Source organism: Pristiophorus japonicus, chromosome 4 (assembly GCF_044704955.1).
Source record: "Pristiophorus japonicus isolate sPriJap1 chromosome 4, sPriJap1.hap1, whole genome shotgun sequence".
NCBI classification, from domain to species: Eukaryota; Metazoa; Chordata; class Chondrichthyes; family Pristiophoridae; genus Pristiophorus; species Pristiophorus japonicus.
Genome location: NC_091980.1, coordinates 160,345,710 through 160,369,860, shown reverse-complemented (window position 1 = coordinate 160,369,860; position 24,151 = coordinate 160,345,710). Strand labels below are relative to the sequence as shown.

Below are 24,151 nucleotides of genomic sequence, written 5' to 3'. Positions count from 1 at the left end.
GGAGCTGAGTCCACGGCCAGATCAGCCATGATCTTTTTGAATGGCTGATCAGGCTCGAGGGGCTAGGTGGCCTACTCCTGTTCCTAATTCTTATGTTTTATTATGCAAAGCCTCAATTTTAAAATTTTCATCCTTGTTTTCAAATTCCTCCATGGCCTCACCCCTCTAACCTCCTCCAGCCCTACAACCCTTTGAGATCTCTGCACTCCAATGCTGGCCTCTTGAGCAACCCTGATTTCAATTGCCCCACCAATGGAGGCTGTGCCTTCAGCATCTTTGGCCCTAAGCTCTGGAATTCTACCCCTAAACCTCTCTGCCCTCTCTTTTTCTCTCCTTCAAGATACTCCTTAAAACCTAAATTTTTGTCCAGCATGTCCCAATACCTCCTGTGTGGCTCAGTGTCAAGTTTTGTTTGATAGCGAAGCTCCTCGGGATGTTTATCGTGTTAAAGGTGTATGTAACTGCAGGTTGTTGTTGTGAAGTGAACTCTACCCCAGTCAGGAACTGATCCAGTTCCCTCTTGCAGGCAGTCAGCAGCAGCCAACAATGTATTCCATAGACGCTCAATTCTCTCGGGGGGAAAAAGCAGCCCAACATCCAGTCTAATCCTACTCTTGCACAGTTTAAAATCATGTCTCCTGGTTCTTCGCAGTCTGTTAAACTGGAATAATCTGTCAATAGGGATGCTATCCAGCCCTTTAATTATTTATAGACTTCTGTAAGAACATAAGAGATAGGAGCAGGAGTAAGCCATTTGGCTCCTTGAGCCTGTTCCGCCATTCAATAAGATCATGGCGGATCTGATCTTGGCCTCAGCTCCACTTCCCTGCCTGCTCCCCATAATCCTTCACTCCCTTATCATTCAAAATCTGTCCATCTCCGCCTTAAATATATTCAATGACCCAGCCTCCACAGCTCGCTGGGGCTCTTCACGACCCTCTGAGAGAAGAAAATCCTCCTCGTTTCCATTTTAAATGGGCGACCCCTTATTCTGAAACTATGCCCCCTAATTCTAGATTCACCCATGAGAGAGAACATCCTCTCTACATCTACCCTGTCAAGCCCCCTCAGAATCTTATACGTTTCAGTAAGATCACCTCTCATTCTTCTAAACTCCAATGAGTATAGGCCCAACCTGCTCAACCTTTCTTCATAGGACAACCCCTTCATCTCAGGAATCAACCTCGTGAACCTTCTCTGAACTGTCTCCAATGCAAGTATATCCCTCCTTAAATAAGGAGACCAAAACTGTACGCAGTATTCTAGGTGTGGTCTCACCAATACCCTGTACTGTTGTAGCAGGACTTCCCTACTTTTATATTCCATCCCCCTTGCAATAAAGGCCACCATTCCATTTACTTGCTAATTACTTGCTGTACCTGCATGCTAACTTTGAGTTTCATGCACAAGGACCCCCAGATCCCCCTGTACCTCAGCATTTTGTAATCTCTCCCCATTTAAATAATAATTAGCTTTTTTATTTTTCCTACCAATGTGGATAACCTCACATTTTCCAACATTATACTCCATCTGCCAAATGTTTGCCCACTCACTTAGCCTGTTGATATCCTTTTGCAGATTCTTTGCGTCCTCCTCACAACTTGCTTTCCCACCTATCTTTGTATCGTCAATAAATTTGGCTACATTACACTCGGTCCCTTCATCCAAGTCATTAATATAGATTGTAAATAGTTGAGACCCCAGCACTGATCCCTGTGGCACTCCACTAGTTAGTGTACCAACCTGAAAATTATCCATTTATCCCGACTCTCTTTTCTGTTAGTTAGCCAATCCTCTATCCATGCTAATGTATTACCCCCAATCCCATGAGCTCTTATCTGATGCAGTAATCTTTTATGTGGCACCTTATCGAATGCCTTCTGGAAATCCAAATACATGACATCTACTGGTTCCCCTTTATCCACCCTGCTCGTTACAGCCTCAAAGATCTCCAGCAAATTTGTCAAACATGATTTCCCTTTCATAAAACCATGCTGACTCTGCTTGACTATGATTTTCTACTACTTCCTTAATAATGGACTCCAACATTTTCTCAATGACATATATTAAGCTAACTTCTCTCTAGTTTCCTGCTTTCTGTCTCCCTCCTTTCTTAAATCGGGACATTAGGTTTTCCAATCTGCTGGGACCGCTACAGAATCCAGGGAATTTTGGTAAATTACAACCAATGCATCCACTATATTGGCAGCTATTTCTTTTAAGACCCTAGGAAGCAGGCCATCAGGTCTAGGGGACTTGTCCACCTTTAATGCCATTAGTTTGCCTAGTAATTTTTCTCCAATGACAGTGATTATTTTAAGTTTTCCCCCCTCCCTGTAGCCCCTTGATTATCAATTATTGGGATGCTTTTAGTGTTTTCTACCATGAAGACTGATGCAAAATATTTGTTCAAAGTCTCTGCCATTTCCCTGTTCTCCATTATTAATTCCCCAGTCTCATCCTCTAAGGGACCAATGTTTACTTTAGCTACTTTCTTCCTTTTTATATACCTGTAGAAGCTATCGGGTCTCCTCTAAGTCTATGCTGCTCTAAAGTAAATAGACCAAAGTCCTTGAACCTATCTGAATAGCTGAGTTTCTTTAAGTTAGGAATCATCCTTATGAAAGGATATACTTGCTTTGGAGGCAGTTCAGAGAAGGTTCACTAGGTTGATTCCCGAGATGAGGAGGTTGACTTATGAGGAAAGGTTGAGTAGGTTGGGCCTCTACTCATTGGAGTTCAGAAGAATGAGAGGTGATCTTATCGAAACGTATAAGATTGAGGGTGCTTGACAAGGTGGATGCAGAGGATGTTTCCACTAATAGGGGAGACTAGAACTAGAGGGCATAATGTTGGAATAAGGGGCCACCCATTTAAAACTGAGATGAGGAGAAATTTCTTCTGAGGGTTGTGGATTTGTGGAATTTGCTGCCTGCGAGCTGTGGAAGCTGGGACATTGAATAAATTTAAGATAGAAACAGACAGTTTCTTAAACGATAAGAGAATAAGGGGTTATGGAGAGCGGGCAGGGAAGTGGACCTGAGTCCATGATCGTATTAAATGGCGGAGCAGGCTTGAGGGGCCATATGGCCTACTCCTATTTCTTATGTTCTTATCCTCTGGACCTTTTCCAAGGCCGCTGTATCATTCACCATGTGGGGGAACCAAAACTAGACACAGATGCAGTCTGACCAAGCTGCCCATCGTGTTCATGTCAGCTGACAAAGAGCTATCCACTTTCCAGCTCTTGGTCCATAGCCTTGTAGGTTACGGCACTTCAAGTGCATTTCCAAGCACTTTTTAAAAGTGGTGAGGGTTTCTGCCTCTATCACTCTTTCAGGCGGTGAGCTCCATAGCCCCACCACCCTCTGGGTGAAAAAATTTCCCCTCAAATCTGCTCTAAACCTCCTGCCAATTACTTTAAATCTATGCCCCCTGGTTGTTGACCCCTCTGCTAAGGGCAATAGGTCTTTCCTATCCATTCTAGGCCCCTCATAATTTTATACACCTCAATAAGGTCTCCCCTCTGCCTCCTCTGTTCAAAAGAAAACAACCCCAGCCGATCCAATCTTTCCTCATAGCTAAAATTCTCCAGTCCAGGCAACATCCTCGTAAAATCCTCTGTACCCTCTCCAATGCAATCACATTTTTCCTGTAATGTGACCAGAGCTGCATGCAATACTCTAGCTGTAGCCTAACTAGTGTTTTGTACAGTTCAAGCATAACCTCCCTACTCTTGTATTCTATGCCTTGGCTAATAAAGGCAAGTAATCCATATTAAAACAAAAAATGCTGAAAATCTGTGGGTCAGGCAGCATCTGTGGAGAGAAAAGCAGAGTTAACGTTTCTGGTCGACGACGCTTCATCAGAACTTTGTCAGTATTCCGTATGCCTCCTTAACCACCTTATCTACCTGGCCTGCCAACTTCAGGGATCTGTGGCCATGCACTCCAAGGTCCCTTTGTTCCTCTACACTTCAGTGTCCTACTATTTAATGTGTATTCCCTTGCCTTATTAGCGCCCCCCCCCCCCAATGCATTACCTCTCACTTCTCCGGCTTGAATATGTTTCACTGTTCCGCCCACCTAACCAGTTCATTGATAGCTTCCTGCAGTCTACAGCTTTCTTCATTATCAACCACCCAGCCAATTTTTGTATCATCTGCAAACTTCTTAATCATACCCCCTATATATAAGTCTAAATCATTGATGTATACCACAAAAAGCAAGGGACACAGTACTGAGCCCTGTGGAACCCCACTGGAAACAACCTTCCAGTCACAAAAACACCCATCAACTATTACTGTTTGCGTTCTGCCTCTGAGCCAATTGTGGATCCAACTTGCCACTTTGCCTTGGATCCCATGGGCTTTCACTTTCGTGACCAGTCTGCCATATGGGACCTGCAGATTCTCTGTGTTGGTCGTGAACCTTCAGTGATCTGTGTACAATAACACCTAGATCTTTTTCTCTCTCAACCTGTTTCCTTACTTATTGTTCCCTATTTGTACATGTATTCTGCATTGACCCTACCAAGATACACAGCACTACATTTCTCTAAATGAAATGCCATTTGTCAATGTGTAGCCCACTCCCCTAGCACATCTAATTTTTTTTGGATGTGATTGTACTCCTCTGCTGTCTTAACCCTTGTACAGATTTTGGTGTCACCTGCAAACTTACTTACCATACTCCCAACACTGCTGTTCAGGTCATTAATAAAAACCGTGAACAGTAGCGAGTCCAGGATCAATCCCAGGGGTTGGTGGGGTGGTTGCGGAACACCACTATTAACGTGCCTCCAGGATGAGCCACATCCGTTAATACAACTTTTTGGCTGTGGGATTGGAGCCAATTCCTAATTAATTGTTTCAAATTTCTGCTGATACCACTTCTATCGTGTGCAGTGACCTAGTGTGAGGTACATCGAAAGTAGGTGCAGGAGTAGGCCATTTGGCCCTTCGAGCCTGTACCACCATTCAATAAGATCATGGCTGATCATTCCTTCAGTACCCTTTTCCTGCTTTCCCTCCATACCCCTTGATCCCCTTAACTGTAAGGGCCATATCTAACTCCCTCTTGAATATATCCAATGAACTGGCATCAATAACTCTCTGCAGCAGGGAATTCCACAGGTCAACAACTCTGAGTGAAGAAGTTTCTCCTCATCTCAGTCCTAAATGGCCTACCCCTTATCCTAAGACTATGTCCCCTGGTCCTGGACTTCCCCAACATCAAGAACATTCTTACTGCAGCTAACCTGTCCAGTCCCGTCAGAATCTTATATGTTTCTATGAGATCCCCTCTCATCCTTCTAAACGACAGTGAATAAAGGCCCAGTTGATCCAGTCTCTCCTCATATGACAGCCCAGCCATCCCTGGAATCAGTCTGGGGAACCTTCGCTGCACTTCCTCAATAGCAAGAACATCCTTCCTCATACTAGGAGACCAAAACTGAACACAATATTCCAGGTGAGGCCTCACTAAGGCCTTGTACAACAGCAGCAAGACCTCCCTGCTTCTATATTCAAATCCCCTAGCTATGAAGGCCAACATATAATTTAAGAATTAGGAACAGGAGTAGGCCATCTAGCCCCTCGAGCCTGCTCCGCCATTCAATAAGATCATGGCTGATCTGGTCGTGGACTCAGCTCCACTTACCCGCCCTCTCCCCGTAACCCTTAATTCCCTTATTGCTTAAAAATCTATCTATCTTTGACTTGAAAACATTCAATGAGCCAGCCTCAACTGCTTCCTTGGGCAGAGAATTCCACAGATTCACAACCCTCTGGGAGAAGAAATTCTTTCTCAACTCGGTTTAAAATTGGCTCCTCCGTATTTTGAGGCTGTGCCCCCTAGTTCTAGTCTCCCCCACCAATGGAAACAACCTCTCTGCCTCTATCTTGTCTATCCCTTTCATGATTTTAAATGTTTCTATAAGATCACCCCTCATCCTTCTGAACTCCAGCGAGTAAAGACCCAGTCTACTCAATCTATCATCATAAGGTAACCCCCTCATTTCTCGAATCAGCCTAGTGAATCGTCTCTGTACCCCTTCCAAAGCTAGTATATCCTTCCTTAAGTAAGGTGACCAAAACTGCACGCAGTACTCCAGGTGCGGCCTTACCAATACCTTATACAGTTGCAGCAACATCTCCCTGCTTTTGTACTCCATCCCTTTCGCAATGAAGGCCAACATTCCATTTGCCTTCCTGATTACCTGCTGCACCTGCAAACTAACCTTTTGGGATTCATGCACAAGGACCCCCAGGTCCCTCTGCACCACAGCATGTTGTAATTTCTCCCCATTCAAATAATATTCCCTTTTACTGTTTTTTTTCCCAAGGTGGATGACCTCACACTTTCCGACATTGTATTCCATCTGCCAAACCTTAGCCCATTCGCTTAACCTATCCAAATCTCCTTGCAGCCTCTCTGAGTCCTCTACACAACCCGCTTTCCCACTAATCTTAGTGTCATCAGCAAATTTTGTTGCACTACACTCTGTCCCCTCTTCCAGGTCATCTATGTATATTGTAAACAGTTGTGGTCCCAGTACCGATCCCTGTGGCACACCACGAACCACTGATTTCTAACCGGAAAAGGACCCATTTATCCCGACTCTCTGCTTTCTGTTAGGCAGCCATCTAATACATCTCTATCCATGCTAATACATTTCCTCTGACTCCGCGTACCTTTATCTTCTGCAGTAACCTTTTGTGTGGCACCTTATCGAATGCCTTTTGGAAATCTAAATACACCACATCCATCAGTACACCTTTATCCACCATGCTCGTTATATCAAAGAATTCCAGTGTTAGTTAAACATGATTTCCCTTTCATGAATCCATGCTGCGTCTGCTTGATTACACTATTCCTATCCAGATGTCCCGCTATTTCTTCCTTAATAGTTTCAAGCATTTTCCCCACTACAGATGTTAAACTAACCGGCCTATAGTTACCTGCCTTTTGCCTGCCCCCTTTTTTAAACAGAGGCGTAACATTAGCTGCTCTCCAATCCGCTGGTACCTCCCCAGAGTCCAGAGAATTTTGGTAGATTATACCAAATGCATCTGCTATAACTTCCGCCATCTCTTAATACCCTGGGATGCATTTCATCAGGACCAGGGGACTTGTCTACCTTCAGTCCCATTAGTCTGTCCAGCACTACCTCCCTAGTGATGGTGATCATCTCAAGGTCCTCCCTTCCCAAGTTCCTATGACCAGCAATTTTTGGCATGGTTTTTGTGTCTTCCACTGTGAAGATGGAAGCAAAATAATTGTTTAAGGTCTCAGCCATTTCCACATTTCCCATTATTAAATCCCCTTTTTCATCTTCTAAGGGACCAACATTTACTTTAGTCACTCTTTTCCGTTTTATATATCTGTAAAAGCTTTTACTATCTGTTTTTATGTTTTGCGCAAGTTTACCTTCATAATCTATCTTCCCTTTCTTTATTGCTTTTTTAGTCATTCTTTGCTGTTGCTTAAAATTTTCCCAATCCTCTAGTTTCCCACTAACCTTGGCCACCTTATACGCATTGGTCTTTGATTTGATACTTTCCTTTATTTCCTTGGTTATCCACGGCTGGTTATCTCTTCTCTTGCCGCCCTTCTTTTTCACTGGAATATATTTTTGTTGCGCATTATGAAAGAGCTCCTTAAAAGTCCTCCACTGTTCCTCAATTGTGCCACCGTTTAGTCTGTGTTTCCAGTCTACTTTAGCCAACTCTGCCCTCATCCCACTGTAGTCCCCTTTGTTTAAGCATAGTACGCTCGTTTCTGACACAACTTCCTCATCCTCAATCTATTACAAATTCAACCATATTGTGATCACTCATTCCGAGAGGATCTTTTACGAGGAGATCGTTTATTTTTCCTGTCTCGTTACACAGGACCAGATCCAAAATGGCTTGCTCCCTTGTAGGCTCTGTTACACACTGTTCTAAGAAACAATCCCGTATGCATTCTATGAATTCCTCCTCCAGGCTACCCCCTGCGATTTGATTTGACCAATCGATATGTAGGTTAAAATCCCTCATAACTACTGCCGTTGCTTTTTCACATGCCTCCATTATTCCCTTGATTATTGCCCGCCCCACCATGAAGTTATTATTTGGGGGCCTATAAACTATGCCGACCAGTGACTTTTTCCCCTTACTATCTCTAATCTCCACCCACAATGATTCAACATTTTGTTCATTGGAGCCAATATCATCCCTCACAACTGCCCTGATATCATCCTTTATTAACAGAGCTACCCCACCTCCTTTCCCTTCTTGCCTATCTTTCTGAATCGTCAGATATCCCTGTATGTTTAATTCCCAGTCTTGGCACCTTGCAACCATGTTTCTGTAATGGCCACCAAATCATACCCATTTGTAATGATTTGTGCTGTCAACTCATTTACTTTATTTCTAATGCTGCGTGCATTTAGGTAGAGTGTTTTCATCCTAGTTTTTAAACCATGATTTTTAGTTTTTACCCCTCCTGCAGCCCTTTTTGTTTCTTGCCTTTGGTTTCTCTGCCCTCCACTTTTACTCATCTCTTTTCTGTCTTTTGTTTTTGTCTCCTTTTTGTTTCCCTCTGTCTCCCTGTATTGGTTCCCATCCCCCTGCCATATTAGTTTAACTCCTCACCAACAGCACTAGCAAACACTCCCCCTTGGATATTGGTTCCGTTCCTGCCCAAGTGCAGACCGTCCGGTTTGTACTGGTCCCACCTCCCCCAGAATCTGTTCCAATGCCCCACGAATTTGAATCCCTCCCTGCTGCACCACTGCTCAAGCCACGTATTCATCTGTGCTACCCTGCGATTCCTACTCTGACTAGCACGTGGCACTGGTAGCAATCCCGAGATTACTACTTTTGAGGTCCTACTTTTTAATTTAACTCCTAGCTCCTTAAATTCGTCTCGTAGGACCTTATCCCTTTTTTTACCGATGTCGTTGGTACCAATGTGCACCACGACAACTGGCTGTTCTCCCTCCCTTTTCAGAATGTCCTGCACTCGCTCGGAGACATCCTTGACTCTTGCACCAGGGAGGCAACATACCATCCTGGAGTCTCGATTGCGGCCGCAGAAACGCCTATCTATTCCCCTTATGATTGAATCCCCTATCACTATCGCTCTCCCACTCTTTTTTTTATGCCCTCCTGTACAACAGAGCCAGCCACGGTGCCATGAACTTGGCTGCTGTTGCTCTTCCCAAATGAGTCATCTCCCTCAACAGCACTCAAAACAGTGCATCTGTTTTGCAGGGGGATGACCAGATGGGACCTCTGCACTACCTCCTTTGTACTACTCTTCCTGCTGGTCTTCCATTCCCCAGCTGGCTATGGATCCTTCTCATGCGGTAAGACCAACTCACTACACGTGCCACTTATGTTATTCTCAGCATCGTGGATGCTCCAGAGTGAATCCACCCTCAGCTCCAATTCCGCAACGCGGTCCATCAGGAGATGGAGGTGGATACACTTCTTACACACGTAGTCGTCAGGGACACCGGAAGCGTCCCTGAGTTCCCACATGGCACAGGAGGAGCATATCACGTGACCGAGCTCTCCTGCCATGCCTTAACACTTAGATACCCTTAAATTGGTAATAACAATGTTACAGTTTACTTACTGATATAAAAAGAAAAAGAAAAGCTACTCACCAATCACCAGCCAATCACTTACCCCATTGGCTGTGACGTCACCTTTTGATTCCTTTCTACTTCTTTTTTGCTTTCTCTCCCGCTGTAGCTGCACCGGTACGCCTTTGATAGGCCGCTCCGACGCTGCTCCCACCTCTCCGCAACTGCCGCTGACTCTCGAGCTCCCGCTGGGCCTTTTATAGGCCGCTCCGACGCTGCTCCCGCCTCTCGCCAACTGCCAATTTGCCTTCTTTACCGCCTGCTGTACCTGCGTGCCCACTTTCAGTGACTGATGAACCATGACACCCAGGTCTCTGCACCTCCCCTTTTTCTAGTCTGCCGCCATTCAGATAATATTCTGCCTTCGTGTTTTTGCCCCCAAAATGGATAACCTCACATTTATCCACATTATACTGCATCTGCCATGTATTTGCCCACTCACCTAATCTGTCCATACTGCAGCCTCTTAGCGTCCTCCTCACAGCTCACACCGCCACCCAGTTTAGTGTCATCTGCAAACTTGGAGATATTACACTCTATTCCTTCATCCAAATCATTGATGTATATTGTAAAGAGCTGGGGTCCCAGCACTGAACCCTGCGGCACCCCAATAGTAACTGCCTGCCATTCTGAAAAGGATCCGTTTATCCCGACTCTGCTTCCTGTCTGCCAACCAGTTCTCTATCCACGTCAGTACATTACCCCCAATACCATGCGCTTTGATTTTGTACACTAATCTCTTGTGCGGGACCTTGTCAAAAGCCTTTTAAAAGTCCAAATACATCACATCCACTGGTTCTCCCTTGTCCACTCTACGAGTTACATCCTCAAAAAATTCCAGAAGATTCGTCGAGCATGATTTCCCTTTCATAAATCCATGCTGACTCGGTCAGATCCTGTCACTACTTTCGAAATGGGCTGCTATTTCATCCTTAATGATTGATTCCAACATTTTCCCCACTACTGATGTCAGGCTAACCGGTCTATAATTACCCGCTTTCTCTCTTCCCTCCTTTTTTAAAAAGTGGCATTACATTAGCTACCCTCCAGTCCATAGGAACTGATCCAGAGTCGATAGATTGATGGAAAATGATCGCCAATGCATCCACTATTTCTAGGGCCACTCCCTTAAGTACTCTAGTATGCAGACAATCAGGACCCGGGGATTTATCGGCCTTTAATCCCATCAATTTTCCGAACACAATTTCCCTCCTAATAAGGATATCTTTCAGTTCCTCATTCTCACTAGACCCACTGTCCCCTAGTACATTTGGAAGGTTATTTGTATCTTCCTTTGTGAAGACAGAACCGAAGTATTGGTTCAATTGGTCTGCCATTTCTTTGTTTCCCATTATAAATTCACCTGAATCCGACTGCAAGGGACCTACGTTTGTCTTTACTAATCTTTTTCTCTTCACATATTTATAGAAGCTTTTGCAATCAGTTTTTATGTTCCCTGCAAGCTTCCTCTTGTACTCTATTTTCCCCTTCTTAATTAAACCCTTAGTCCTCCTCTGTTGAATTCTAAATTTCTCCAAGTCCTCAGGTTTGTTGCTTTTTCTAGCCAATTTATATGCCTCTTCCTTGGTTTTAATACTATCCTTAATTTCCCTTGTTAGCCATGGTTGAGTCATCTTCCCAGTTTTATTTTTACTCCAGACAGGGATGTACAATTGCTGAAGTTCATCCATGTGACCTTTAAATGTTTGCCATTGCTTATCCACCGTCAACCCTTTAAGTATCCTCTGCCAGTCTATTCTAGCCAATTCACACCTCATACCGTCGAAGTTACCTTTCCTTCAATTCAAGACCCTAGTTTCCGAATTAACTTTGTCACTCTCCATCTTAATAAAGAATTCTAACATATTATGGTCACTTCCCCAAAGGGCCTCGCACAACAAGATTGCTAATTAGTCCCTTCTCATTACGCATCACCCAGTCTAGGATGGTCAGCTCCCTGGTTGGTTCCTCGACATATTGGTCTTGAAAACCATCCCTAATACACTCCAGGAAATCCTCCTCCACCGCATTGCTACCAGTTAGGTTAGCCCAATCTATATGTAGATTAAAGTCGCCCATGATTACTGCTGTACCTTTATTGCACACATCCCTTATTTCTTGTTGATGCTGTCCCCAACCTCACTACTACTATTTGGTGGTCTATAGACAACTCCCACTAGCGTTTTCTGCCCTTTGGAATTCCGCAGCTCCACCCATACCGATTCCACATCATCCAGGCTAATGTCCTTCCTTACAATTGTATTAATTTCCTCTTTAACCAGCAACGCCACCCCGCCTCCTTTTCCTTCCTGCCTATCCTTCCTAAATGCTGAATACCCTTGGATGTTGAGTTTCCAGCCTTGGTCACCCTGAAGCCATGTCTCCACGATGCCAATCACATCGTATCCGTTAACTGCTATCTGCGCAGTTAATTCATCCACCTTATTCCGAATACTCCTCGCATTGAGGCACAGAGCCTTCAGGCTTGTCTTTTTAACACACTGCCTGTTTTGAATCTTGCTGTAATGTGACCCTTTTTGCTTTTTGACTTGGGTTTCTCTGCCCTCTGCTTTTACTATTCTCCTTTCTTATCTTTTGCTTCTGCCCCCCTTCTATTTCCCTCTGTCTCCCTGCATAAGTTCCCACCCCCCTGCCATATTAGTTTAACTCCTCCCCAACAGCACTAGCAAACACTCCCCCTAGGACCTTGGTTCCGATCCTGCCCAGGTGCAGACCGTCCGGTTTGTACTGGTCCCACTTCCCCCAGAACCGGTTCCAATGTCCCAGGAATTTGAATCCTTCCCTCCTGCACCATTTCTCAAGCCACGTATTCATCTGAGCTATCCTGCGATTTCTACTCTGACTAGCACGTGGCACTGGTAGCAATCCTGAGATTACTACTTTTGAGGTCCTACTTTTTAATTTAACTCCTAATTCCCTAAATTCATCTAAGACCTCATCCCGTTTTCTTTACCTATATCGTTGGTACCTATATGCATCACGACAACTGGCTGTTCACCCTCCCTTTTCAGAATGTCCTGCACCCGCTCCGAGTCATCCTTGACCCTTGCACCAGGGAGGCAACATGCCATCCTGGAGTCTCTGTTGCGGCCGCAGAAACGCCTATCTTTTCCCCTTACAATTGAATCCCCTATCACTATTGCTCTCCCACTCTTTTTTTTCTGCCCTCCTGTGCAGCAGAGCCAGCCATGGTGCCATGAACTTGGCTGCTGCTGCTCTCCCCTGATGAGTCATCCCCCTCAACAGTACCCAAAGTGGTGTATCTGTTTTGCAGGGGGATGACCGCAGGGGATCCCTGCACTACCTTCCCTGCACTGCTCTTCCTGTTGGTCTTCCATTCCCTATCTGGCTGTGGACCCTTTACCTGTGGTAAGACCAATTCACTAAACGTGCTATTCACATCATTCTCAGAGGCTTTATCAAAGGCTTTCTGAAAGTCTAGATAGACACTGTTTACTGGATTTCTACCCTAGTGACTTCTTCATAAAACTCTTAACAAATTTTTTAGGCACAACCTATTTTTTTGGAAGTCGTGTTATGAATTTCTAATGGCCCCTTCCCTTTCCCAGTGATCATAAAGGGCATCTTTTATGATCCCTACTAGCATCCTCCCGATAATAGATGTCGGGCTGATAAGCCTCTAGTTCCCTGGCTCTGATTTTATCCCCTTTTTTTGAAAATAGGAACTACATGAGCTAGCTTCCAGTCTAACGGAACTATCCCTGACTCTATTGAACTATTGAAGGTACGAGCTCTCAGAGCACCCGCCTCATCTCTTTAATCATCTTGGATGGATATCATCTGAACCTGGAACCCTATCAATTTTGAACTTTCCTAATCTCTATTACTATCTATTTCAATAATGCTATTCAATACTAAGGACCCCTCATCTGGAACATCAGCATCGTTTACAGAAGTATAGACAGATACAAAATAGTCATTCAAAATGTTTGCCTTCCTCGACTTTGCTCCTTTTTGCCAGTCTGATTAACTACCTTTAACCCCTAATCTCTGTTTTCTGTTTTGTAGCTAACCCGCTATCCATTCTGCTACTTGTCCCCTGCCTCTACGTGTTCTGACCGTAGTCATGAGTCTACTATGCAGTACCTTATTGAAGGGCTTTTGAAAATCCAACTATATTGCGCCTACTGCATTACTCTTGTCTACCTTTTATGTTACTTCAAAGAATTCAGTAAGGTTGGTCAAGCATGACCTTCTCTTTTGAAATCTGTGGTGACTCATATTTTTAGTTTCTAGATTTTTTTTCTATTACATCTTTAATTTCAGGATTCCATTATCTTTCCTACCACCTCAGTTAAGCTAGTTGGCCTATCGTTCCCTGGACTTGTTCTATCTCCGATTTTAAATATAGGAATTACATTCGCTATCCACCAGTCCTCTGGCACTCTTCCCTTTTCTAATGAATTTTTATATATATGTAATAGTACCTCTGCTTTCTCTTTCCTAACTTCTTTTAGTATGTGTCGACCAGGGGTTTTATCTTCTAAGTTTGATTAGTTTATCAAATATATCCTCACTTTCTATTATAAATGTTTTTATATTTTTTTGATCACTTCTAATATCATGCCCATTATGTCAGTCTCCTTGGTAAATACTGAGGCAAAATAATTATTTAATATTTCTGACATTTTTCTGTTTTACCTGTGAGTTTATCGTGTGTATCCTTTAGTGTCCCTATACCTATCTTGATTTTTCTTGTTATTTGTGTATCTGTAGAATAGTTTACTATTAATTTAATTTTGTAATTTCTCTGCCTTCCTCTTTTTTCCTAACCTCTACATATTGCCTTTTGTCATCCTCCTTTGTTGTCTATGTACTTGGTGTATGCCCTTTTCTTTCGTTTCAATTTTGGCCTTATTTTTTTTTAAATTTGTTCATGGGATGTGGGCCTCGCTGGCAAGACCAGCATTTATTGGCCATCCTCAATTGTCCTTGAGAAGGTGGTGGTGAGCCATTGCCTTGAACCGCTGCAGTCCTTGTGGTGAAGGTACTCACTCAGCGCTGTTGGGGAAGGAGTTCGAGGATTTTGACCCAGTGACGATGAAGGAAAGGTGATATACTTTCAAGTCCGGATGGTGTGTGACTTGGAGGGGAACTTGGAGGTGGTGGTGTTCCCATGCATCTGCTGCCCTTGTCCTTCTAGGTGGTAGAGGTCACGGATTCAGGAGGTGCTGCTGAAGCCTTGACTAGTTGCTGCAGTGCATCTTGTAGATGGTACACACCGCACCATGGTGGGCCGGTGGTGGAGGGAGTGAATGTTTCAGGTGGTGGACGGGATGCCGATCAAGTGGCTGCTTTGTCCTAGATGGTGTCGAGCTTCTTGAGTTGTTGCTGGGTGAGACTGCACTCGCATGGTTCCATTCTTATCTATTTAAACATAGCCAGAAAATCTCCTGCTTCTGTTCCCACTCCTGCCTGCATCATTACCTCTGGTGTCGCACAAGGATCTATCCTTGGCCCCCTCCTATTTCTCATCTATATGCCGCCCCTTGGTGATATCATCCAAAAACACGGAGTCAGTTTGCACATGTATGCTGACGACACCCAGCTCTACCTCTCCACCACTTCTCTCGACCCTTCCATGGTCTCTGAATTGACAGATTGCTTGTCTGACATCCAGTACTGGATGAGCAGAAATTTTGTTCCAATTAAATATTGGGAAAATACCGACGCCATTGTTTTCGGTCCCCGCCACAAACTGCATTCCCTGGCCACTGACTCCATCCCTCTCCCTAGCATCTATCTGAGGCTAAACCAGATTGTTCGCAACCTAGGTGTCATATTTGACCCTGAAATGAGCTTCTGGCCACATATCTGCGGCATAACTTAAGCCGCCTATTTTCACCTCCGTAACATTGCCCACCTCTACCTTTGCCTCAGCTCATCTATTGCTGAAACCCTCATCCATATCTTTGTTGCATCTAGACTTGACTACTCCAACGAACTCGTGGCTGGCCTCCCACATTCTACCCTACGTAAACTTGAGGTCATCCAAAACTCTGCAATGTCCTAACTCACCCCAAGTCCGCTCACCCATCACAGCTGTGCTCGTTGACCTATATTGGCTCCCGGTTAAGCAACGCCTCGATTTCAAAATTCTCATCCTTGTTTACAAATCCCTCTATGGTCTCGCCCCTCCCTATCTCTGTAATTTCTTTCAGCCTTACAACCCCACGAGATGTCTGCACTCCTCAAATTCTGCCCTCTTGAGCATCCCTGATTATAACTGCTCAACCATTGGTGGCCGTGCCTTCAGCTGCTTGGGCATAAACTCTGGAACTCCCTCCTTAAACCTCTCCGCCTCTCTACCTCTCTTTTCTCCTTTAAGATGTTTGTTAAAACCTACTTCTTTGACCAAGCTTTTGGCCATCTGCCATAATTTCTTGTGGCTTGGTGTCAAATTTATTTGTTTTGTCTTCTAACACTGCTGTGAAGCGCCTTGGGACTTATTACGTTAAAGTCGCTATATAAATAAAAGTTGGAGCTACACTCATCCAGACAAGTGGAGAGTATTCCATCACACTCCTGACTTGTGCCTTGTAGATGGTGGAAAGGCTTTGTGGAGTCAGGACATGAGACACTTGCTGCAGGATACTCAGCCTCTGATCTGCTCTTGTAGCCACAGTATTTTTGTGGCTGGTCCAGTTAAGTTTCTGGTCATTGGTGACCCCCCAGGATGTTTTAGTTGGGGATTTGCTGATGGTAATGCCGTTTGACGTCAAGGGGCGGTGGTTGGACTCTCACTTGTTGAAGATGGTCATTGCCTGGCACTTGTATGGTGCAAATGTTACCTGCCATTTATCAGCCCAAACCTGAATGTTGTCCAGGTCTAGCTTCATTATCTGAGGAGTTGCGAATGGCACTGAACACTGCAATCATCAGCAAACATCCCCACTTCTGACCTTATGATGGAGGGAAGGTCATTGATGAAACAGCTGAAACTGATTGGGCCCTTATTATTTCTTCTTCCATGGCAAGTTGTTACTTGCTAGTTTGTTCTTGCTTTTTAGTAGGATATATTTCTCCTGGTCTCAATTGATCATTTTAAATGTATCCCACTGCTGTTCTATATCTTTGTCAGTAAATGTTTCCAGTTTTGCAGCTAACACCCAAAGATAGTTTATGTCCCAAAGCCTGAACCAACTGAATCTTTGATGTGGTCTTCTGTTTTAGGGCCCACGTTCAAAGAGGAAATAAGCTGTGTCTTTCTTGTTTTCATATACAATACTAAGAAGTATAGGGAAATACATATTCTCACTGAAAATTGTGTACTGTTCGTTTATATATCTTGTGTGAATAAACGTGCTGATCCAATCTACTTCCTATGACTGGCATTTTGTGCATCTCGCCCTCCACACCATTGGTGGTAAAGTCTTCAGTTGCTTAGATTCCCTTCCTAAATGGCGAGCGTGGTAAAACTGATGCCATGAATGACACCTGTGAAAGATCCCATTTTCATGGTTAATTGAGCGGCCTCATTTAAAAAAAAATGTATTCTCGGGATATGGATGTCTGTGGCAAGGCCAGCATTTATTGTCCATCCCTAGTTGCCTTTGAATATTGCAGGTGCTACCAAAGTGTTTTAGCTAGATTTGTAGTCAAGTTGTGCCTTTATGGAATTTTCACACAAAAAAGCAAATTGTTATTTAAATGGGGAGAGATTGCAAATTGTTATTTAAATGGGGAGAGATTACAATATGTTGAGGTACAGAGGGATCTGGGGGTCCTTGTACATGAAACACAAAAAGTTAGCATGCAGGTACAGTAAGTGATTAGGAAGGCAAATGGAATGTTGGCCTTTATTGCAAGGGGGATGGAGTATAAAAATAGGGAAGTCTGTACAGGGTGTTGGTGAGGCCACACCTGGAGTACTGCGCACAGTTTTGGTTTCCTTATTTAAGGATTGGAGGCAGTTCAGAGAAGGTTCACCAGGTTGATTCCTGAGATGAAGGGGTTGTCTTATGAAGAAAGGTTGGGCCTATACACATTGGAGTTTAGAAGAATGAGAGGTGATCTTACTGAAACGTATAAGATTCTGAGGGGGCTTGACAGGGTAGATGCAAAGAGGATGTTTCCCCTCATGAGTGAATCTAGAATCTTGGGGGCATAGTTACAGAATAAGGGGTCGCCCATTTAAAACGGAAATGAGCAGGAATTTCTTCTGAGGATCGTGAATCTGTGGAATTCTCTATCTCGGGAACTGTGGAGGTTGGGTCATTGAATATATTTAAGGTGGAGATACAGATTTTTGAATGATAAGGGAGTCAAGGGTTATGGGGAGCGGGCGGGGAAGTGGAGTTGAGGCCAAGGTTAGATCAGCCATGATCTTATTAAATGGTGGAGCAGGCCCGAGGAGCCAAATGCCTACTCCTCCTATTTCTTATGTTCTTATAGATATCTATAAATAATTAAAGGGCTGGATAACATCCCTATTGACAGATCTTTTTTATACACTTATTTTTTATGTTCTATGTTCACTTGTATTTCAAAACAGACAGTATTAAAATGATAGCTTCTGTCCTTCCAATTTTGGATTTTGTCTGGAGCAAATACCCTGGTTGAAATAAACACTAAATCCTTTCACCTGACACCCGGTCGAGCACTCACCACCTCTCTGACCCGGCAGTGCTCTCGCCTGCTCTGTAGTGCCGTCCATACGTGTCGTTCCGTCCCTATGGGAACCCGCGGCTTCTCCTGATCCCGACCCCATTTTCAGGCATGGTGGCTGTGAAGCGGTTCCTTTCAACATGGGGAAATCATTCACCAATTTCAAGTATAAAAAGAATTTCCTCCGGCCTCCAAGTCCACATCAAAAAGATGAGCAGCAACTCGGGGCGGGTGGTGTTGGGAGGGGGCGGCAACAATGTCACTGGGCCCCAAGAGCTGCTCGCCAGCGTTTGTGCCCCTAGATCTATGGCAGCTTTCAGCCTGTTTTGCTTTGGTTGATGTCTGCGCCGTTTGGAGGAATCTGCTTTTGTTGGCACCCAAGTGCTTTATCGCGTATAGGGATCTGTGTAAAGACAGCAATCGGTCTTTCCCTGTCGTCTTTCGTACTCTCCATACTCTTTTAAAGATTACTCAACTTGGTGAACACAGCATTAAAATAAAACAAAGGATAACAAATTGTTATATATTATTCTACAAACCAGATATTCAGCATGGTCTCTCTGTAATGTGTCTCTTTTTTTAACCCTCAGAAGATTGGCTTCTTGTTGGCACCAAGCCAGGGCATCTCCTCCTTTACAGGATCAAGAAGGAATTAGGCAAGTAGACCATTTTCCGCCTCAAATTTGTACATTAGAATATTTTCAGTTAGGTCATGGTGTAGGATTCGCTCCTGACTATTGCTAAGTGAGGGACTGATAATTACCAGATGTTTGCAAACCTGTTGTATTATCTCAAATTCTCCCACCCAGATCATTCCTTTGCATAAGGCATTTCTGTTCCTGATTTGTAATCTACAAATACAAGGAAAGCATCAGTTAAAGGGGATAGACTGGAATACAGACAAACTGCACCAGTGAGTGCTGCAAAGCCTGTTTGTGGCTGTGACTTATCAGTCATTGTTTCCAAACTATTAATGCCAACAGAGCAGGAGATTAGAGTGGTGCCACAGAAGGTTGGATTGATCTTCACTGCCATCTCCTGCCACCCACTAAAGCTGATCCAGAAATACCCAACCTGCCCATTCATTGACCAGGACCTGGTCAACGGGGAAGGGAAGGAATTGCAGTTAGGCCTCAAATAGGATAGTTACAACTTGGGAGCAAGGAAATTATTGTTGGAGTATTTGCATGTTGTGAAAACTGACTTGCTGGTGAAATCTTTGTTTTCCTTTCTTTAAACAGGTAGCAACAGGTTTGAAGTCTTGCTAGAAAAGTCCAACAAAAACTTTTCAAAAAAAATTCAACAGGTATGTGCTGCATCCCTTGTTTCACTCCTGCAGTGTTGTCCAGGAGTTGATGGTGCCTGTAGAGATTGCAAGATGTTGCAGTGATTGAAAGTTCCCCATTGCTATCCATCAATTAGGCCAGCCCACTCTTTCCTCTCCAATTCTCTGCCCTTTTCTCCTGAAGACAGTGACTGACGCCATTTACCACTGGCGTCATCTGGAATTCTTGTCACGAGATACAAAGATAATTGAAAGAATACCAGATAATTTGAATTAAGCGACTTTACATTAAGTGTAGACTGTGGAGATAGCAATTAAATGCTGCCTGAAGTTGCTTCCTGCTTAGGTATTTTTCCTCGCCAAATTTTCTGATAGTTTTTGTTCCGATAGATCCTGATTCCCTGCTGCAGCATGGTTGCGTTAGCATTAGGTGCCTTCACTCGTGGCAATTATTCCATGTGTGACCCATGATGGTGAGCTATTTGACTTGGGGGTGGGGCGGGGGGCGGGTGGGAGAGGCACACCACAGCCAAGGCTGATACTGTCTTCGCTCAGTATGCACATATTTTCTTCCAGCTGATGGTAATTAGGAGCAGCAACCCTGGTTGATTTTGTTATTTTCCAAGTTCAGGACACAAAAGTCACTTGTCGACCCCTGCCCCACCTAAGACCAGCTAAGTTAGCACAGATGAAGGATCACACCTAGGACCTTCCTGACCTGTATGGCTCAGCCACTTTGGACAAACCCACTGAGTTATCAAGAGATCCTACTTGTGATTTTTTTTTTGATAATGTATACATGTAGTTTCCTTTTATTCAGTTTAATAATTGAGTGATAAGGGGCACATGCCAATTGTGACATGTTGACATGCCAATATGCTGCATGTCACTGATTAAAGTGTGCTTTGTGCTTGTGATTTCCCCTATTGCATGTCCTGGATCTTTCTAAAGCGTGCTGTATTCTCTCAAAAGAACAACCAGTGCACCTGCTGACAAGTAGAGGATTCAGAGGTGGACACTTGCCTGTCTCTTCAGCTGAGCAATCATGCAGGAGGGACAGGAATCAAATGTTGAGTTTGAGGCCTGGAGCTTCCTGACAATTCCTTCTGCCGATCCAACTTTAAAATTCTTATCATTGTGTTCAAATTCCTCCATGGCCTCGCCCTCCCTATCTCTCCAGCCCTACAACCAATGTTACCCATAAGATGCGCAGTCCCGCATCGATAGGGAGGTCTTGCACAGGCAGCTCGCCACTGTAAAAGATACTGCACAGCAAATTTAAAGGGACCTCGCATGTATAAAAATGAGAGGAAAAATTGCCTACAACCCTTCGAGAATTCTGCGTTCCTCCAACTCTGGCCTCGTGTGCATCCTCCACTTCCTTTGCCCCACCATTAGCGCTCGTACCTTCAGCCATCTAGGCCCTAAGTTCTGGAATTCTCTCCCCAAGCCTCTTCACTCGCCACCTCTCTCCTTTAAGACACTGCTTAATATCTACCTCTGTCCTATATATCCTTCTTTGGTTCTGTCAATTTTTGTCTGATTACACTCCTGTGAAGCGCCTTAAATGTTTCACTATGTTAAAGGCATTATATAAATGCACGTTGTTGATGTTGTTTCCCAGTAAATGAGTTTCATTTATTTGTATACCTTTCACTACTGGAGCTCCTCACTGGTAAGAGGGAGATTTGATTGATTTTTTTTGTGACATTGGAACTGAGCTGATGGCCATGTGGTTGTTGTATACCTTCTGTCAACAGAGCCTTGTATTGAGACACTTTTGAGACTGGAGAGTGCAAGAGAATTAAGTCTTGTGTCTCAGTAAGTTTACAGTAAGGTGATTGAGGTAACACTCTGAACAGAGCCTCATGGCTCCAGTCTGCACAGCTAACTTCATGTAAAGCTGTTCTGTAATTCTCTGAAATCAGATTATAATTTCCATATTGGAGGAACCAGTCACTTCAGTTTAGAACATGAAAGGGCTACATTTTTTTGGATTGTCCTTACTGAGGTGGTACTGCTGTTCCTCTCGAGACATATGCTGCCCTCATTCCGTACCACGAATACTAAGCTGACTTATCTCACTAACAGTGTAATTGCACACCCAGTCTGTGTTTCTCTGTCTCATATTGTACACAAGGGTATAATTACTGCATTAGTTGTATAAGGACCTGTCCCCGTCTGAATGCCCAATTCTTTTGATATTTAAGTGACTTGCTGTTGGGGAAAGTTCCTCCTTAATTTTGATGCAGTTTTGCTCCATGTTGCTTGCTGATTGCAGCAGTGCTTCCTATGTGAGTCCTTTCCATCCATTTGCTTGCCTACTTTCCTCAACTATTTCCTTTTTCATGCTACAATGCACATGCCTCTTTGCTGCAATTGACTGGAATCCTGAATGTGAGTAGTTAAGTACAGTCCTAATGATTTAAGATGTGTGATTTAATTCAATAACTCCATTCTGAAGTGTGTTCTTTGATTTTTTTTGTCTTCTAGCTGTATGTGGTATCCCAGTTTAAAATACTGATCTCTCTCTTGGGTAAGTGAAAGCAAATTGCCACAGTAAGTTTTCTACTCCAGAACAGTAATTTTACAGAATGTAGCTTCTTATAGTGCAAGTTAATTATAGTACTAAAGAAAAGTTGGGTGGGTGGTCCCCTCATATGAGAGGAGGCATGTGTGTTTAACAGTCCATAGCATCATTGTTTGATGGACTTAATCAGGTTTTCCATAAAATTTGGCCATTCCGTTGTCATAACTATTTTGCCAAAATTCTCTTTGCACCAAACTGCAACGCAGCCGGAGTGCAGTGCTGAAGCACCAGCATGCACTGAAGGTGCTGATATAGCAAGTGTTGGTTATCAACAAGATAAAAATGGGGGGTGTGTGTACATTGGATACAGCAATGGAGTAGTTATATGCATCTAATATAATTATATACATGGTGGTAAGTAAGATTTGAACTTGTTTTGGTTCTGTTGTACTTTGTTGGTTAGCTCCTTAGAGCAGAGAAGCTTAAGGGAGATTTAGGAGAGGTGTTCAAACTTATGAGGGATTTTGATGGAGTAATAGACAGAAGCTGTTTCCACTGGCAGGAGGATCAGTAACCAGAGGAGACCGATATAAGGTGGTTGTCAAAAGAAGCAGAGGGCAGTTGTGGAGATTTTTTTTTTACAAGCGAGTTATGATCTGGAATGCACTGCATTGGCTCCCAATTAAGCGATGCCTCAATTTCAAAATTCTCATTTTCAAATCCCTCCATGGCCTCACCCCTCCCTATCTCTGTAATCTCCTCCAGCCCCACAACCTCCCCGAGATGTCTGTGCTCCTCTAATTCTGCGCTCTTGAACATCCCTGATTATAATCGCTCAACCATTGGTGGCCGTGCCTTCTATTGCCTGGGCCCTAAGCTCTGGAACCCCCTGCCTAAACCTCTCCGCCTCTCTACCTCTCTTCCTTCCTTCAAGATGCTGCTTAAAACATATCTCTGTGACCTCACCTGCATTACTTTCTACTTATGTGGCTCGGTGTCAAACCTTTTATCTCATAATACTCCTGTGAAGCGCCTTGGGACGTTTCACTACATTAAAGGCGCTGTATAAATACAAGTTGTTATTTGTTACCTTGTAGATTACGCACTGCTTTTACCAAGTGAGCTATCTTGAGCCTTTTAGAATATTTGTGCAAAGTTGGTGAGTACCATATTGTGCTGTAAAATTCCCGAATGTTCTGTGCACCAAGCAAGTGCGATGTCATGGTTAGTGCATTTTACATTGCTAGTGGCTTGAAACCTAATTATGCGCTATTCATGGAATATTAATTTCTGTATTCCATTCAAGTATCATGTGCTGCTCCATGTGTCAAGTTCAATGTATAAAATTTCATGGAGCCAGGCGCATTGCCCTCACAGTTCTTACCTCTGTTGCTTCTCATCAGTGAAAATTAAAAAAAAAACAACGATCTGTACACACTGTGCTCTGGTTCTGTTAAATATGCTGTACAAAGCTGAAAAGCCCTAAGTGAGAACAAGTTAGAATTATACTTCACAGAATGAGGCCATTCAGCCATCGTGCTTGTGCCGGCTCTCTGAAAGAGCTATGTGGCTAGTCCCACTGCCCTGCTTTCCCCCCATAGACCTGCAAATGTTTACTTTTTAAATAGAGATCCAATTCCATTTTTGAAAGTTACTATTGAATCTGCTTCCACCACCAGGCAGTGCATTCCAGATCATAACTCGTTGTGTTTAAAAAAAAAAACTCCAGATCTGCCCTCTGCTTCTTTTGCCAACTACCTTTATATCTGTCTCCTCTGGTTACTGATCCTCCTGCCAATGGAAACAGCTTCTCCCTATCTACTCCATCAAAATCCCTCATAACTTTGAACATCTACTATATCTCCCTTAACCTTCTCTGCTCTGAGGAGAACAATACCAGCTTTTCTAGTCTCTCTGTATAATTGAAGTTCCTCATCCCTGGTAACATTCTAGTAAATCTCCTTTGCTCTCCAAAGCTTGACATCCTTCCTAAAGTACGGTGCCCAAAATTGGGCACAATATTCCTGCTGAGGCTTAACCAGTGATTTATA

At 43.7% G+C, this 24,151-nt stretch overlaps 1 protein-coding gene across 3 annotated transcripts in view; it reads left to right on the top strand.

The window, feature by feature from the left end:
* The window catches only part of vps39 (VPS39 subunit of HOPS complex), a 126,607-nt gene that overhangs the window by 11,055 nt on the left and 91,401 nt on the right, over window positions 1-24,151 (top strand). For all 3 annotated transcript variants that reach the window (XM_070878750.1, XM_070878748.1, XM_070878747.1), the window contains exons 2-4: window positions 18,876-18,941; window positions 19,527-19,591; window positions 22,064-22,106. In XM_070878750.1, coding sequence (XP_070734851.1) covers window positions 18,876-18,941; window positions 19,527-19,591; window positions 22,064-22,106 — 174 coding nt within the window. The remainder of the gene's footprint in view (window positions 1-18,875; window positions 18,942-19,526; window positions 19,592-22,063; window positions 22,107-24,151) is intronic.